At 41.6% G+C, this 18,457-nt stretch overlaps 2 protein-coding genes across 2 annotated transcripts; one reads left to right on the top strand and one right to left on the bottom strand.

The window, feature by feature from the left end:
- Positions 1-1,118: 1,118 nt before the first annotated feature.
- LOC129851415 (uncharacterized) lies at positions 1,119-5,033 on the bottom strand. Its single transcript, XM_055917929.1, has 10 exons — positions 4,439-5,033; positions 4,089-4,159; positions 3,825-4,001; positions 3,673-3,734; positions 3,503-3,589; positions 3,380-3,421; positions 3,030-3,311; positions 2,377-2,931; positions 1,986-2,097; positions 1,119-1,891 (listed from the first exon to the last, which is right to left on the bottom strand). The coding sequence occupies exons 1-7, from the start codon at positions 4,594-4,596 to the stop codon at positions 3,111-3,113; spliced, it is 798 nt and encodes a 265-aa protein (XP_055773904.1). The 5' UTR covers positions 4,597-5,033; the 3' UTR covers positions 1,119-1,891; positions 1,986-2,097; positions 2,377-2,931; positions 3,030-3,110.
- A 561-nt stretch (positions 5,034-5,594) lies between these two features.
- Positions 5,595-16,900, top strand: LOC129851416 (CD9 antigen-like). Its single transcript, XM_055917930.1, has 8 exons — positions 5,595-5,678; positions 9,470-9,572; positions 13,826-13,923; positions 14,556-14,630; positions 14,737-14,832; positions 14,966-15,031; positions 15,372-15,455; positions 15,597-16,900. The coding sequence occupies exons 1-8, from the start codon at positions 5,610-5,612 to the stop codon at positions 15,660-15,662; spliced, it is 657 nt and encodes a 218-aa protein (XP_055773905.1). The 5' UTR covers positions 5,595-5,609; the 3' UTR covers positions 15,663-16,900.
- The last annotated feature ends 1,557 nt before the right edge of the window (positions 16,901-18,457 follow it).

Genomic DNA, 18,457 nt, shown 5'->3' with positions numbered 1-18,457 from the left:
CACAAGCATTTGAAGTGGTTCTAAAATCAATAATGGAAAAATGAAAGGTGAAAAAAATACGATTGGAACCATTTCTGTGTTTGCCGCTAGGTTTTATGGGTATTATGACACCTCCACTGGTGAGGTAGTGGGATTGGTTGTTTAGCAACAAAACCGGTTAAGATTGTTGACAAAATATAAACTTTATTTTTTCTCCAATGTTTATTGAAAACATATATACATTTACACAATAAGCACTTGTTGTCGCTCAAATACAGCTTGCAGCTGTTGGTAGCTAGGTAAAATCAGTCAAAACACCTCAAAACGAGACATTGTATAAAGAACAAGATGAAACTAGCTGAGACGAGTCACTTACGATTTCCCAAATGGCAGTTTCATGTCATTGCTGATAGCTAGCTACCAGGGGCCTGTTGCACAAAACTAGGATAAGGGATTAAGCCAGGATATCTTGGTGATCCTGGCTCAATTGATCCGTAATCCGGTTGCACTAAAGATGGATAGGGAGCAGGAGGATATGTTATGGTATAAATTACCATGGAGATTTATTCTGTGGAGCTAGCCTGCTCCAGACCAGGCTAAATTCCAGGATCTATTTAATCTCATCCCTAATGTCAGTCAGCAGTCACCACAAATGGAAACCAATAGTTATTTCACTGCTCACTATACATTGTTATCACATATAACTAGACCCACTGTCATTATTTAAACGTTTGTGATCATTAATTTCAATGATTTTGGATAAAAAATTATTTTTAGATGATGTTGCTATCATTAGATAATTTACAGTTTCCCATAGACTATAAGGCTATATATAAAATGATAGAATATTAGGGCCACAGAGGGGAAAAAAACACAAGTAATAATATTGTAACCAGTTGTTTTAAAGGAGGACATTTGTTAAAATGACAGATGTGGGGCATTTCGTGACATTGTACTTCAGTATGTTTTCATAAACAAAGACATGCTGATGTGCCAGAATATTAAGTATCACATTGTCATAAGTATCAAAACAATATGTAGCTTTTCTGCAGAAAGAACCAGCCTCATAAATTTATGACTTTATCCTTTTTCTTCAGTGTGGCCCTAGTACTCTGTCATATAAACAAATACACATTCCATATGAATATAAAAACACAATGTGTAACATTATGTTCCTTTATTGAATAAGGACAAAACAAAGCAGGAAAACCATCAGCTCCTTTCGAAACTGAAGTCAGTGACTCTACAAGATGGAAAGCACAGAATCCAAGCATATTATACAAAATGATACATACACATTCAAAGGTCTGTATATAACACACCCTGCATGTCTGCACACTAAAATAAATGCAGGACAAATCCATACACATCAACTGAACAGACAAATGAATGGATGCAGTAGCCTCCCTGCAGCCTTGTATTACACACAGTATACCGCACAAACATCATAAGAGGCCAAATTCGTAAAAAAACGAACCCAAAAAAACCCAAATTCCTCTGCCACCGCAGGACATATTTAACCAAAATTGAAAGCACACATACTAACTAAAATAATTCAACACATATTGGTCCCTCAGCAGCCGACCACTGTCGTCATCAGGGAAGATTGCCGGATTGTCCCAGTCCATGGCTGGTGGCACTCTGGGGGCCCTCTCCTTCCTCAGGCAGGCCACATTGTGGAGGACAGCACAAGCCACAGTAATATCACATGCCCTAACAGGGCTGACCCTTAATTTGTGAAGGCAGTGAAAGCGTGCCTTCAGGAGGCCAAAGGTCATTTCAACTCTGGCCCTGGTCCTGGCATGGGCATGGTTGTAGGCCTGCTGTGCTTCCTGGGGGTCTGTGAAAGGTGTCAGGAGAAAAGGCTGGCAGCCATACCCCCTGTCTCCCAGCAACACACCAGAGAATTCACCTGTCAACACAAAATCTCATCATTACTACCTCATAAACACAGTGATATTCTTGACACAGCCATGATGGTTATAAATAGGGGTTGTGTGGCTTACCTTGTGATAGGCACTGATAGATTTCAGAGGCCCGAAAGATTCTGGAGTCATGGACTGAGCCAGGCCATTTTGCCACAACATTGCTGATCACACAGTCAGCATTGCAGACCATCTGAAATCATAAGATGAGGAATATTACACCAATCAATGCACATCACTGGCAATACAGAGTGTTCGTCAATGGACAATATCAAAAAGTTATGTTCACCTGAACATTAATGCTGTGAAAGGATTTCCTATTCACAAAATCGGCCTCATGGGCACCTGAGGGGGCTTTTAACCTTGTGTGTGCAGTCCACTGCACCAATGACATTGGGGAAACCTGTCACACAAAGTAATGAGTATCCTACTATGTGTTAACAGTTGTCCTGTAATTTGTAGATCCTCTTACCTGCAATCCTATAGAACTCCTCTTTGATGTCACAGAGTCTTCTGTGGCCAGGGAAGGAGATAAAGACATCTGCTAATGCTTTGATAGCCAGACACACACTCCTTATTGTGCGGCAAATTGTGGCCTTGTTCAGCTGTTCTGCATCCCCCACTGAGTACAGGAAGGCTCCACTAGCAAAAAAGCGCAAGGCCACACAAACCATTTGCTCCACACTCAGTGCATGGCTCCGTGCAGTGCGGTGCTTAATCCTGGGACCCAGTAGTCTGCATAGATACCTGATGCCATCTGCAGAAAACCTGTATCTTTCATATAGATGGTCATCAGGGAAGGCCAGTGGGTCCAACCGGTCCCTGAAGACCCTTTCTCGCCTGAAGGCTCTCCTCAGCACAAGTGCTTCTTCATCCACCACATCTCGCACGAATGGGCATGCCATTGTCAGAGCAGAAAGGAACACACAATTTTGGGCCTTCATATAGGCTAGTGGCCACACCTGGTGCTGGGGGGGTGGGCAAAAGAGGGCGATGCCTTATAACGATGACTTGGTTGTACTGATTGCTGGGAAAATAAAAAAAACCTTAGAAAGATGCCACCGTCCTGTGTGCTCACAATAAGAGCTCATATGTCATGGCTCACTTGACTTTACGAGAATATACCTAATTTTTATTTTGAGCTGTGTCATCTTCTTGGAGCTGGGGGAGGAAAGAAAAATAATGATTAATACATTTGTGTTACAGTTAGCATACATTGAAGGCATATCTCACCTCCCTCTCAAGTTTTTTTATTTCAAGGTCCAGTTTCCTAATTGTCCTCTTTTTTATTTCGGACTCCAGTGCAAGATTTTCCATCTTTTTCTTCTTGTACTGAATGTCTATGTCTGCCAGTTCTATTTGGCGCCGGAGGTGGTTGCCATACAACTTTCTGATAGCTTGTGAGCTCTGTGAACACAATACAATTAGCGCAGCTGGAATTTGGCAGGATGTGGTGTCCTTTTATTAATACGCACTATGTTGCCAGGCTGGTTTTCCCACTGTATAGCATCTGGGTCCTGTAAAATAAATTAGATTTTTTGATGAGGACTCCTCACCATTGTAGAGTAAATAGTACTTTCACAGTCTTAACATGATACCTCATGCCTTCTGGAATCCAGAGAGATGGTCTCCTCCTCATCATCGTCTCCATCATGTGCTGTTGCTGCTGCACTGGGGCCTTCACCCTATCACATTTAAATCGGATTCATATTGAAGCTAGTAGACAAGACATGCCAGGCCTACAGTATGCCTTTGATGGAGTACTCACTGGATCAGCATCGTCTGGTGCTTGTGCTGGTGGCTCTAACAGGAACACAGTGCTGCCAGACACTGCAAGGCAATAGGTAAACCAAAGTCAGACAGTCCAAATTGATTCAATATGAATGTGGTTGTATCCCATGTAGAGATGGAAGGACATACCTTGAATGAAGCGGGTGGCATCTTGGGAGGAACCTATGCTCGTCTCTTTCCCCCCAGGGATCCCCTCTAAGACGGGCCTGCCTTTATTTAGCTCCAAGGCCATGTCCTCTGCTGGGGTAAGGTCAGCCTTTGGTGACCCACCACCCGTGCCTTGTCTGTGGGTATTCTTTTTCACTGCTAAAACAGTTCAGACAATGTGTGAGCAGGCACCTTCTGGGTACAATATATGCTTGTGCTTTGTTAAATATTAGTCAGGGACCATACCATTCTGCAGAATGTTCTTGTATTTGATTTTGACCTGCTGCCATGTCCGCTTTGGCCCGTTCAAGTTTAATCTACACACACACACACATTTAATGGAGTCACACTGCAAAAAATTACTTGGTATTTTTGTCTTGTTTTCAGTAAAAATATCAAAAAATGTATCATAGCTTTATACAGTGTGATGGAGTTACTTTACACAATTTCACTCATATCTGCAGTGCATTTCAATAAAAAATTTAACCGTTTCATAATTACAGTACAACTGCATTTTTGGAGATGTGAATTAAATATTTGAATTGTAATTGTGATGTTTCAGCGGAGCGGTGACTGTGTAATTGTGCACTACTTACGCATTCAGGCGGTCTGCAATACTTTGCCACGCTTTTTCTCTTTGCTTTATCACTGTGGCGGTGTTGCCTTTCTTCTTAATTATATCTTTTACCTCCTCGTATGCCTCCATGAGGATTTGTGCTTCCGACGGGGAAAAGTACGCGGCTCTAGTTGCCATGGTAAATCAGTTAATCTGTGATCTGTGGCGGGGTCTATTTGAGTGAGCCGTGAGCGCGCACCTATCCAGGATTGGTTTCACCTGGTTTAATGAATCCGTGTCTGCTCATCCTGGTTTGGTCTTTGTGCAACCAATTAAGCCTGGACGCACATGTTTTGGCTTCATTGAGCTCAGCTGAGTCATTTATCCCGGATGTCTTAATTCTACTTTTGTGCAACAGGCCCCTGGTCATCCATAATCACAACAAGAGATGTTTACCCCATTAAAGTGTCGATATCGTTTTCGTGACGTTGTCAGCTAACCCGGCTATTTGATTAATCTCTACACTCACGAGTCAATGACAGAAAATGGGCGGTCCGACAACTAGTGTAAAATTCCTCTACAGATATAACAATGAGACAGATATTTCACTGGATGTATAAATGAGAAGCATCCGATGTGCGGATCCACTCACTACCAAGTAGGGTAGTGCGGGGAAGCCCACTGGCTGGCTGTGGGAGAAAATGGAACGACATGGATTTTGGCCGACATTTTGCAAATCTTCTCATCAATTAAACATTTGATCTCAATACAGTTTCTGTTCCCAAAACTAGAATCTGTTATGAACGGAACGGACCAAGTTTTGTAGACTTTGTAGACTTCACCCTTTGCAAAAGTTTGTAAAAATCGCGCTGTTTAGGAGTGCAACGGCGAATTGAGTTAATGTACACGCGCACTTCACGGAAATATGCAGATGTATACGAGAACGCGCCAATAGGATATTGCTAGCGCGTGCTTGGCTCTGCCCACCTCCTTGCTTGTTCTGCCCACTCTGACTCATTTGTTGTTATTGGAAATGAGGTTCTGGTCTATCTTGGTTTCCTTAAAAATCTTTGGCTCCTGCAATTATTTTGAGATTGCAGCGCGGGTTGTATGGTTGATGTCCAGTTATTTCCAACCCACATTTTTGAACAAAGTCTCACTCTCTTCTTGATCTTGTATTAGGATCTAGGATTTTTTTAAACTCTGGAATCATGAGTAAAGTGCAAGGTGGGATGAAATGCGCGAAATATCTCCTTTTCGTTTTCAACTTCATATTATGGGTAAGTGTTGGTCCTACTATCGATCAATTAATATACAGTTATTCAATCATAAACAAGGTTGTATGTGTGCATGTGTGCATAATTGATCGTGACTCCTTATAAATTGCGGATGCATTTTGCATCGAGTGAATCTCTCACGCTGGTTGAAGCCGATTCATTTATAATCTTATCTAGGTCTGGAGGGAAACTTAATTTCGTTTAAGGTCCGTCTCTGCAATGTTATCTGATTTTTATCAGAGTTATCAATATAACTCGTTTCTTTTTTCCACGTATGTTGTTACCAATAGTAGTCTTATTCAGACGGATGAGATAGGACTTCCTCACACATACACACACGTACTGTACACACACACTCTCTTTCTATTCTCATCCTTCTTTAACCATGATGTGGCACATTGTACCATCTGAATTTCATGTATAACGTCAACAAAATGCGTGAATTAACTATGTTAACAACTATTATATGTCTGCAAAAAGTATGTTCAAATTACATTTTCAAATTAAATCGTATTTGTCACATGCGCCGAATACAACAGGTGTAAACTTTACCGTGAAATGCTTACTTAACAAGCCCTTAACCAACAATGAAGTTCAAGAAATAGAATTGGAAAAATTTTACTGAATAAACTAAAGTAAAAAATAAAAATATATATATCAAAAAGTGACAAGAAAATTACATAACAATAACGAGGCTTTATACAGTCTCACTATGTTGCTGTGAGTTAAACATAGCATAGGCCTATGAATTTGTTGCAGAACTGCAGTTTGTTTCTACATTTCCAACATAACTATCTATGATAATACAAATCCTATTAAATAACTAGATGGGATATGTCATAGAACCTCACAGTTCCAGAATGGGGTGGAAAAGACAGCCATATTGGTCAGGGAGACATCCAAACCTGTCTAATTGGAATGAATGGCAGTAGAGGAATAATCTTGATTTTTCTTATGTAGGAAAATAAAAGTTATGTGATATATCAGAAATTGTGTAATAGTATTATTGTCAATCTACATTATTAATTAAAATATAGTTTCCATGGGTTTTATACAAATTTTCTGATAAATAGCCTAAAATATGTAAACAGACCATACATGTCTCCATGGTTTGTTTCATTGGAAAGCTGTGAGTGCTATTATATAATACAATATCAGTACTTGTTGCATTTACAACTTGTCTAAGTCTTATCAACTGATTTCAGTCAGTGTATGTCTGTGGATGTACTGCATTGTTTGAATGGAATGTTGGCATAAACTTCTTAAAATCAATCCCATATACTATGATCTTACAAAAAAAAGGTTTTAAATTCTCTAGTTCAGCCAGTATTAAAAACAGTCAAATGCTGCTCAAAGATGCCCTCTGGTGGTCTAACTAGCATTAATGGCAACAATGGCTGACACTTAAATAACATGCCATAGAATTCTGAGGCAGACCGCAAGTTGTGCTGCAGTACGACGCAACTTTTAAAGGAAGAACCACTGTAGTCCCAGTTGGTATTAGATAGAACGTCGCGGCCCTACCCGCCAGTGGGGAAACAACCAGTGCTTACCTAGGTTACCCCATTTGCTCACACCAAAAACATGACCTTTTTAAAACACAATTTTCTTGTCTCCTTGTTTTAGTCAATTACAAAACTACATTTAAGAAAAGTCCAACATGTCTAAAGATAACTTTTCAACAGTGCCTGCTTTCAGGCGTTCTCACCACTTAAACGTAATACGATAGGGCTTCCCTCATGCCCCTTTTCATGACGGTGCTAGCAGCCAGGTGAGTGGGTGAGTGTTAGCTAGCTACCGACCAGATCATTAAGCTTGCCAAGACCATCAACACAAGCAAATGGACTATTCAACTACAAGTAGTGAGTGGATTTACAAATGGACAATACTAAACAAGTTAAATGTCTTACCTGTGTTGAAATGTTTTACACAATCATACCTACATGTATCCTACTTGGACACAGGGTCAACACATTTCCCACTATCTCACTCTGAATAGCCTGAAGCCACAGGGTTCTTCTCGCAGGCCCTATTTCCCTACGTATGAGTATTGTGAACCGCAGGTCAGGATTTTTGACCTGGTTGAACAGCAGCTTTTCGGTACGTTTTGTTATTTCTATATAACAGAAAATTAGCTATGAAGTTGGCTCTTTTATACTGGGGGTCAATGGCAAAAAAATGTTCAGATTTATATCACCTGAAGTGGGCACACAAGATACAAATACATGAACAAGACACATGCATACTTGCCCGAGCTCATGCACGTGCTTACATGGTTCTGTGCTGCAGGTGATAGAAATCTGAACACATTGCCAGCGCTTTAAAAAACATAGGATATATTGTCTCACATTCTTACCGGCCAAAAGGACCAACTGTATGGACAACCTGTAAATTATGTTAAAATATTATTTTATTCAATATTCTGGCTTGTAAAGGTTATGAGAGGAAACTTGCTTGATTCAAACGCTAATTTCTGCCCAAAACGTCGGGTTTCCAGGCCAACTTGCTAATGGACTTTTAGGCCTTTACCTGAAGAATAAGGGAACAATGCTATCAGATATTATCCAACAATTGTTGTCACATTGCTAATATATGTGTTCATATATGAAGTTTTTAAAAACGTTTTCTAAAAGTACCTTTTTTGACCAATGTGTCACGTTACTGAAACTGAAATACAAATACATTGTTCTTGATGATATACGTAATATTATGGATATTAGAGTATCTCTGTTCCCGACTTTACGATCTAGAGCTCTCTGCCCACAGTAAGACAATTGGTCGACCCCAGAGTGGTGTCACTTCGTCAGACAGGAGCCCTTTGTGCCCAGTTATGAGACAAAAGCAGCAGCGTTGTGAGCTGAGCCAATGAGGGCAGGGTCATAGTGGTGAGGAGAAAGCCAAAGAGGGCGGGGTGGTAGTGGACACAGCTTGAGGCTGAGACACCATGGGCTGCTCTGCCCTGTCTAGGTTTTAGTTGTAGGCACAGGTTTAGTATTAGTTTACCCTCTGCCTATCCCTCTGCTTATTCATCCCCATTAGGGGTTTAAAATGTAACACTGACCTTAGGTCAGCGTCTTGGGGCCGTGTCTACTTTGGCTGCCCCTCAACATGGTGCTCTGAAGGCCGAAGGCCCCAGAGGTTAAAAGCGGACTAGTTAGCACGTGTTACTTTTTTATTACAACATAATACCATTAGATTTCTACTATGTGCAGTAATGGTTGAAAACAACTGTTTATGGTGTATGGATTTTTAATAGGACACAGAGGACACACAAGGGCTATGGTTAGTTGTGAAGTCAATTATTTTCTTACTGGCTGTTCCTTTTAATGAAAACAGCCATTTTTGAGAGTTGTTTTTTTTCTGAGTAAAATGTTTTATTGAGGAGTCTGCCCAAGAGTATCTGCTCAGCCTCTATGTAAGGCCAGGCAGCACATGGATGGAATACCACCTTGTATCTGGTAAGGCTGTCATGGGGATCAGTGCTGTGCAGTGTCCTGATCTGTTCTCAAGGTCAACTCTAGACAATGTTATTATTAATAGACACCAGTCAGTCTGTATCTCATCTATATCATGATTTAATAAAGGTTACGGTTCATGATGACATAAAAACAAAGAATGTATACAAGATTATGCAGAATGGGTTAATTGATTGTCAATGTGTTGTATTGTTAAACAGTGAATATCTGTATAACAATGTTGATGATTAATGAATACATGTATTTATTTATTTCCAAATGTTATACAGTGAATATTGGTGTATGTTTATGCTTGATTTCTCCTTTTCTGCACCCCAGCTGTGTGGCTCATTTGTGTTGGCAGTGGGATTATGGCTGAGGTTTGACCCAGAGACAGTCCAGCTCCTGACTGGAGAGGAAGCCCCTGGGACCTTCTTCATAGGTGAGTCCAGTTCACAGTGAGACCAGGAGCCCAGACCAGCTGAACACCCTCCCAACTGTTCTATTGGAATTAGTTACCAGTCTCATGTTTAGTATGGCACAACATAACCATAGCAAAATGCTAACATCTCCTCTGTTTCAAAAAAGGTTTTCAAAAAATGTCCTCACATTTCCTTGTACGGAACACAGCCCAGCTACCTACAATGTTCACTAGCGTAGGAATACGTTTGAAGTACAGTATTTACTACGATAGTAACTTACAACATTAACAATGTCTACACTGTATTTCTGATCAATTTGATGTTATTTTATAGGACAAGAAATGTGCTTTTCTTTAAAAAAACAAGGACATTTCTAAGTGACCCCAAACTTTTGAACGTTAGTGTACACAATCCATGTCTCAATTGTCTCAATGTTTAAAAATCCTTCTTTAACCTGTCTTCTCCCCTTGATCTACACTGATTGAAGTGGATTTAACAAGTGACAACAGCTTTTACCTGGATTCACCTGGTCAGTCTATGTCCCTCAGTGTATATGCTATGACAGGAATCTTACCTTTTTGGCTTATTCTATTAGAGTCAGCAGTTAATTGCCTGTGGGTCATCATCCCCTTTTAGAACATAATTACAGGTTTATTCTTGCAACAACAAACATATTTCCCACATGAGCTTTTTGAAGAGAACGTGCTTGGAGGGGCATTTTCCTGAGCGTCCAATTATATGAAAACGATAACAATAACATTCACACAATACCTTCTCAACGTTCAGTATTAAGTACACTTCAGTTCAGTGTTCCGTACAATAGCATCTCTCTCAATGGGTCTCCACCATGGAAATTAGTAGAATGCAGCCTATTCTTGTTATTCCCATTTAGAGCATGACCTAAAATGGTGACTTCACTTCATCAGCTCTTCACCATGCCTTCACCCAGTTGGCTGCTGCCCTCAGGGTGCTCTGAGGCTACAGTCTCCTAGCGACCGCCACTCCCATCAGCCAGAAAGTCATGATATCATCAAACATTGCGTCATTCATTGCACATTGTGATATTGACATCTGGTGTCAACTTCTTGATTCAATCCTAGTTAAATGCAGTAAAAGAGATCTGGATAGATGCCCAAGCTTTGTGATGATGTATGTAATGTAGCTGGTTATGATAACACTATCAAGTTAATTTTGGCTTTCAATGCAAATGTCATACCAGCGCTTGCCTGGGCATCCAAACCATGTGGCACAAAGAGAGCTTCTTACCCAACATAGTGACCTCTGAGTTTGGTAATAGACTCTTAGAAAAAATGGTTGCAAAAGGATTTTCAGCTATCCCCATGAGAACACCCTTTTTGGTTCCAGGTAGAACAGAACCCTTTTGGCTTCTACCCGGAACCAAAAAGCGTTCTCTTAGGAAGACAGCCGAATAACCCTTTTAGGTTCTAGATAGCACTTTATTTTCTTCTAAGAGTTTATTGGTTGTAGCCAACAATACATGCATAACCATGTGTTCTTATCCATTTAATTTCACATTTAATGTGGAGACGTTGCAACCCCAAAAAAAAATCACTACGATTGATCATGCTTTTATCATATTGCCTTGGCAACACAAGACGCATATAATCTTGGGCTGCATAAGAACCATAGGAGAGAGTAAGGCCTTATTGCAGCTGTCCTGACGAGACAAGTCCAGACTGAACAGACAGAGATACCATAGAGGGGCAAGATGCAGCATTCCCGACAGATGATTCACTTTCCATTCTGTCACTTCTGTGTCTGTCTAAGCTGAGACAAGCCTATGGGGAGCAGCCACAGTAGATTTGCACACTGAACTCTTAAAGATTTGCATTGCCCATTGCTATCCTCCACCAATGCTGGGCCAACACAGAAGTGCAAATGCTTAGATATGGCAGATATTGATAAGGATGAGTGCTGTACATGTGTTGGGAAGGTCTCTCTTATCAACGTCGCTAGCTTTGTTTGTGTAAAGCAAGGCACCTGTCTTGTCTCATGGTGTTTTCCATTGCTAAGCAGGAGATCAGCTTTGAGCTCAGCCAGCCCTCTTGTTCCCAGTTTCCTCCCCCAACCACAGCGCAGCCACAGTGGACGCTTCGCCACACCTCCTGTCTATTGTTCTTTTAGCAACAAAACAACCATGGCGCACCACGGCCCCAATGTGGTTTAATTAGGCAGCCATAGCAGTTCCTGCCTGTGTCGTTGATTAAGCCCTGAACACGAAGCATGGGGACTGCCCTGGTGTACCATTACTACCCTATCACAGGGCTTGTAGTGGGAGGGGGACATCACAGGGCTTGTAGTGGGAGGGGGACATCACAGGGCTTGTAGTGGGAGGGGGACATCACAGTGCTTGTAGTGGGAGGGGGACATCACAGGGCTTGTAGTGGGAGGGGGACATCACAGGGCTTGTAGTGGGAGGGGGACATCACAGGGCTTGTAGTGGGAGGGGGACATCACAGGGTTTGTAGTGGGAGGGGGACATCACAGGGCTTGTAGTGGGAGGGGGACATCACAGGGCTTGTAGTGGGAGGGGGACATCACAGGGCTTGTAGTGGGAGGGGGACATCACAGGGCTTGTAGTGGGAGGGGGACATCACAGGGCTTGTAGTGGGAGGGGGACATCACAGGGCTGGTAGTGAGCGGGACATCACAGGGCTGGTAGTGAGCGGGACATCACAGGGCTGGTAGTGAGGGGGACATCACAGGGCTGGTAGTGAGCGGGACATCACAGGGCTGGTAGTGAGCGGGACATCACAGGGCTGGTAGTGAGGGGGACATCACAGGGCTGGTAGTGAGCGGGACATCACAGGGCTGGTAGTGAGCGGGACATCACAGGGCTGGTAGTAAGGGGGACATCACAGGGCTGGTAGTGAGGGGGACATCACAGGGCTGGTAGTGAGGGGGACATCACAGGGCTGGTAGTGGGAGGGGGGGGGCATCACAGGGCTGGTAGTAAGGGGGGGGGGCATCACAGGGCTTTTAGTGAGGGGGGGACATCACAGGGCTGGTTGTGAAGGGGGGTCATCACAGGGCTTTTAGTGAGGGGGGGGGACATCACAGGGCTGGTAGTGAGGGGGACATCACAGGGCTGGTAGTGAGGGGGACATCACAGGGCTGGTAGTGGGAGGGGGGGGAATCACAGGGCTGGTTGTGAAGGGGGGTCATCACAGGGCTGTTAGTGAGGGGGGGTTATTATCTTTCCTACTCTTTGTGTTGATAGGGGTAATGTTGCTCAAGCAGGGGTGGAGCAGCTAACGACATGCACATGCCTCTGAAAATGAGTGTTGTGTTGATGAGAGACATTGTAGAGAAATGTTCTGCTGCAAGTTCAGCAAAGATGTGCGTTGGATTACCTTAGCAACACCAAGATATTCAGGGTTTGCAAAATATATTTAAATCAACCGAGAGGCACTTTGAATAATGTGCAATTAGCACTTTGAAGTGGAAAAGTACCTTGTTTTAATGACACTTTTCACAGCTGTCAGGATTTTGCATCTCCTTTCAGCTCCTGTATTTTCCACATCTGACACTTCAGAATGTTAACATGTTAGCTGTATTATATACGGGATATTCCTACACTTCAGAATGTTAACATGTTAGCTGTATTATATACGGGATATTCCTACACTTCAGAATGTTAACATGTTAGCTGTATTATATACGGGATATTCCTACACTACAGAATGTTAACATGTTAGCTGTATTATATACGGGATATTCCTACACTTCAGAATGTTAACATGTTAGCTGTATTATATACGGGATATTCCTACACTTCAGAATGTTAACATGTTAGCTGTATTATATACGGGATATTCCTACACTACAGAATGTTAACATGTTAGCTGTATTATATACGGGATATTCCTACACTACAGAATGTTAACATGTTAGCTGTATTATATACGGGATATTCCTACACTACAGAATGTTAACATGTTAGCTGTATTATATACGGGATATTCCTACACTTCAGAATGTTAACATGTTAGCTGTATTATATACGGGATATTCCTACACTTCAGAATGTTAACATGTTAGCTGTATTATATACGGGATATTCCTACACTTCAGAATGTTAACATGTTAGCTGTATTCTATACGGGATATTCCTACACTTCAGTTTGCAGTTATCTAGATTGTGTTGCTGCATGGTTTGGTCCATGTGCAACAATCTTTCTTAATGCTATCTCCATCTGTTTATTCACTGAACCCCCCCCCCCCTGCTCACTCTCTGTCTATCTCTCCTCAGCCGTGTACATACTGATTGGTGCAGGTGGGGGAATGATACTGGTGGGATTCTTTGGTTGCTGTGGAGCTGTGAAGGAGTCACAGTGTCTCCTTGTGTCGGTGGGTAATTGGTGGGAGTTTTACCTTAGGCACCTGTCTCTGTTCAGTGGAATGCAATTTTAACTTAGCTCTACCCAACCATTTTGAGTCAACACAAGCCTCCCACTGGGCACAGACGTCAATTCAATGTCCATTCCACGTTGGTTCAACATAATTGCATTGAACTGACGTGAAAACAACATTGATTCCACCAGTGTGTGCCCGGTTGGCTTCTCTTATGAGTATACTGTCAGCAGGCCCTGAGTTTTTACTAACCATATGTCCTGATCTGGAAAAACTCCTGGCCATATGTACAGGATACTGTATGGTAGGCTATGCATTAAAATGAACTGGGTGGTTCGAGCCCTGAATGCTGATTGGCTGACAGCCGTGGTATATCAGACGGTATACCATGGGTATGACAACATTTCTTTCTACTGCTTTAGTTATGTTGGTAACCAGTTTATAATAGCAATAAGGCACCTCAGGGGTTTGTGGTATATGGCCAATATACCACGGCTAAGGGCTGTATCCAGGAACTCCGCGTTGCATTGTGCATTAGAACAGCCCTTAGCCATGGTATATATTGGCGATATACCACACCCCCTCAGGCCTTATTGGTTTAATATGTCACTGTCCTCTCTGTTTTGCAGTTCTTTGCCTGCCTTCTTGTAATCTTTGGTGCAGAGGTTGCTGCAGGTGTGTTTGGATTCATGAGCAAAGATAAGGTATATCCACTCGAATCAATGTTCTGATATTAAACTTGAATGAAAGACAATTTATTGATACTGCAATCTCTGACTAATTTCCATTCATCCTTAATCTATCTTTTAGATCATTGAAGATATTCAAAAGTTCTACAGTGAATCTATTTCAGAAGGTTCTGAAAATTCCAACCGGACGGCAATAGCAGAAACTTACCACACTGTTGTGAGTTAAACTACAGTTTTCTTTATGCTCTCATTAAGTACTTATTGATCATGCCACACTGTCAATGTTGTCCATTTCTATGTTTGTATATGCTATATTTATTTGTTATATTCTGTTTTATTTCCATTTGTAGCTGAATTGCTGTGGGGACTCAGTGACTAACCCGTCTATGTGTCTTCCTGGTGATGAAGACCTAAAGGTACAAACAACTCTTCGTTGTGCTCTCCTGCTGCAGTATCATACATCCCTCTAGGTGGCAGTATAACCCCATTGAAAACAACATTGTTTACCTTAGTTCCAGTCTGATAGCCATTACTTTAGGCCGGCTGTTATCTATTTTACCTAATTTCAAATTAGATTATTAATATCTAGTTTCATAGGCTAGTTATAGTACAGTAGTACCTATAGCTGTGCTTAGATCATGGGTTTCAGAGATAATGTATGCTCTATAGAGGCTAATGAATATACCCTAATGTTCTCTTATTAAGAAAAAGTGAATAAAGGTATTGTAAGTGATATTAGGCTATGTGTGTTTCCAGAACTGTCTGAATGCAATAATGGACTTTTTCAATGAAAAGCTTTACATTATCGGATATGTGGGGATTGGTGTTGCAGGAGTAATGGTAAGAATCTTACTGACACTCGGGCACAAATTACATATGGTAACTCGTTATATAATTATTTTTAAAATGTTACAAGAAATCTGCATAAAACTGTATTACAAGCTTATAGTCTACTAATATAGTTTTTTGTTCTCTCCTCAGGTCATTGGTATGATCTTCAGTATGGTCCTCTGCTGTGCAATTCAGAACAACAGGGAGGTGATCTAAAAAAAACAGTAGCTCCGGCCTTACCCCTCCTACCCTGCAGGCTTAATACCGACTCACCAGCTCTTCATCATCACAATGCCGGAACAAGGAGGGTACATCACATCTGGGATGGAGGACAGGGGAGCTTTTTTTAACACAAACATTCAAATCCAGGGGTCAATTTAGTGGTGCGGGTGTGATATCACACACTCAAATGTTGACCGGGATTTCCCCGTCCCCTGGACAGAGGCAGTTAGACCAGGCCCCCTCGCTCTCCTTTGGCATCTCTGTGACCTGAATAACTGGCCTCTTCCTGCACTCCTCTCCAAGCACAACGTGGCTCAGCATTTGGCACTACTCTGAGACATTCCCCATTTTTCGCATCCTCTAACACTGCTAGCGTTCCATGTTCATGTAACGCCTTCCTCTTTGACGCAGGAATGTGATGGCTGAGGAGCATTGCTGTATACAAACTGTTTTTAACGTTATTTATTCAATGTCTTGTAACCTCAGTTTAAGGGTTAATTTTGTGTACAGAGCTACTGTAGTCGTACGTTGTCTGCTTGTAAAGTTGTATTTAGGTCAGTAATCTTAACTTCAGTCATTGAGTTTTACATAACTGTTTTTGGGACTTGCACCTACTCTATGCATCATACATTTCATTACTCACTAAATGTCTCAAATGTGTATCTTTGTATAGACAAGCCCAAGCAACCTATTCCTACCACAGCTGCATATTTAACTTTAACAAACCGTATGTAGTTTTCCTTTGCTTGGCCCGTCAGAATAGTGTTGCTCTGCTACAAGCATACCCTGCACTTTTGTTGGAAAAGAGCTGATTTCAACTTGACCAACAAACATTAATTTGTCATTAATATTCTGTGTCAGGAGGCAGCTACATTTTATGAAGCACCGTACTGTCATTATTTTAATGTCCAACCTCCTGAAGTCTGGATGTTCAAGCCTTTTTGCATTGTCCTGTGTGAGGTCTCAGAGAAAAAGTGTGAACTGTTCCAGTGAGTTAGTGTATATTTTGAATGAATTCTATCTAGTGGGTGTTAATATTGTTTGCACACAGTTGGCCAACACTGTTGTAGATCCAGGTTATGTATGCTTATAATGTCAAACAAAAAAGAAGACATTGAATGCTTTTATTTTATCAGCATGTCCATTTGGTAAAATGAGTTCTGTTTCTATCCTATTTAAATGTTTATGGATCTCCCGTGAGAAAGCTAAAAGAAATTAAACTATTTAACCTAGTTAATAGCGGAAAGCTATTAGTTGTATTTAACAAACATTAGGGATGTGGGGGTCAGTTGATTGTTCACCCGCAATTGATAATAACCCATCCTCAACCGCCCGACTATATGCGATAATGGTCAAATCTGATGCCCGATGCTAACCAGCAAATATAGAAAATCCACTGTACAGTTCCCATTTTTCGCTTGAACATTTTTTTATTGAAAAATTAAGTTTTAACATACAGGTAAGCCCTAAAGCTTAGGTTTACGCACTAATGCCAGATAAAAAAAAATATGAAAACCGGGAACACTACCTGACACCCAGCATCATAACGCATTATGAAATGGTCATAATAACCATGTCATAATATGTCATAACAGCTGACATAACTTGGCATAACACATATATTTGAACCTGTTGTGACATATATTGCGTTATTTTATGGTTGGTTATGACACCTACATAAGAGTGTCAAAACCTACCACGGTAGTTATTTTATGGTTGGTTATGACACCTACATAAGAGTGTCAAAACCTACCACAGTAGTTATTTTATGGTTGGTTATGACACCTACATAAGAGTGTCACAACCTACCACAGTAGTTATTTTATGGTTGGTTATGACACCTACATAAGAGTGTCAAAACCCACAAAACCTTCCACACAACGCAAAACATTCCATTACACCATAGCCTACTCGTCAACAGCATGTTTATGTTATATAACATTTTCTGAAATTGACCATATTAAAATATTGTTGTAATTGGGCACACATTGCTGTCAGACTTGCACCTACCCCAATGCTCTCTTTCTGATGACAGGGATGAACGCAGGAACAAATTTCAGGAGCAGGACAAGACACCCTCTTTTTTGACTGATGACTGACATAACGGATTTCCACTGCTCCAGAGTCCAATGGTGGCGAACTTTACACCACTCCAGCCGACGCTTGGCATAGAGCATGGTGATCTTAGGCATGTGTGTGGCTGCTCAGCCATAGAAACCCATTTCAAGAAGCTCCTGACGAACAGTTCTTATGCTGACGTTGCTCCGGAGGCAGTTTGGAGTTTGGTGAGTGTTGCAACTGAGGTCAGATTAATTTTTGCGCTTCAGCCCTCTGCGGTCCTGTTCTGTGCGCCTGTGTGGCATACCACTTCACGGCTGAGCCGTTGTTACTCCTAGGCATTTCCACTTCACACTAACAGCACTTACAGTTGACTGGTGCAGCTCTAGCAGGACAGACATTTGACTGACTTGTTGGAAAGGAGGCATCCTATGACAGTGCCAGGTTGAAAGTGACTGAGCTCTTCAGTGAGGCCATTCGACTGCCAATGTTTGTCTATGGAGATTGCATGGCTGTGTGCTCGATTTTAGACACCGTCAGCAACAGCTGTGGCCAAAATAGTCAAATCCACTAATTTGAAGGGTTGTCCACATACTTTTGTGCATATGTATATATGTGTATTATGACATGGTTATGATAGTGTCATAACGTTATGGCACTGCGTGCTAAGTCAAGTGTGGTAAACCTCAACGTAAACTAGATGACCTGCACAAGAAGTATACACGTATGGA

This window comes from Salvelinus fontinalis, chromosome 3 (genome assembly GCF_029448725.1).
Source record: "Salvelinus fontinalis isolate EN_2023a chromosome 3, ASM2944872v1, whole genome shotgun sequence".
Lineage (NCBI taxonomy): Eukaryota > Metazoa > Chordata > Actinopteri > Salmoniformes > Salmonidae > Salvelinus > Salvelinus fontinalis.
The sequence above is the reverse complement of the archived record's forward strand: the minus strand, read 5'-3'. Positions and strand labels throughout refer to the sequence as shown.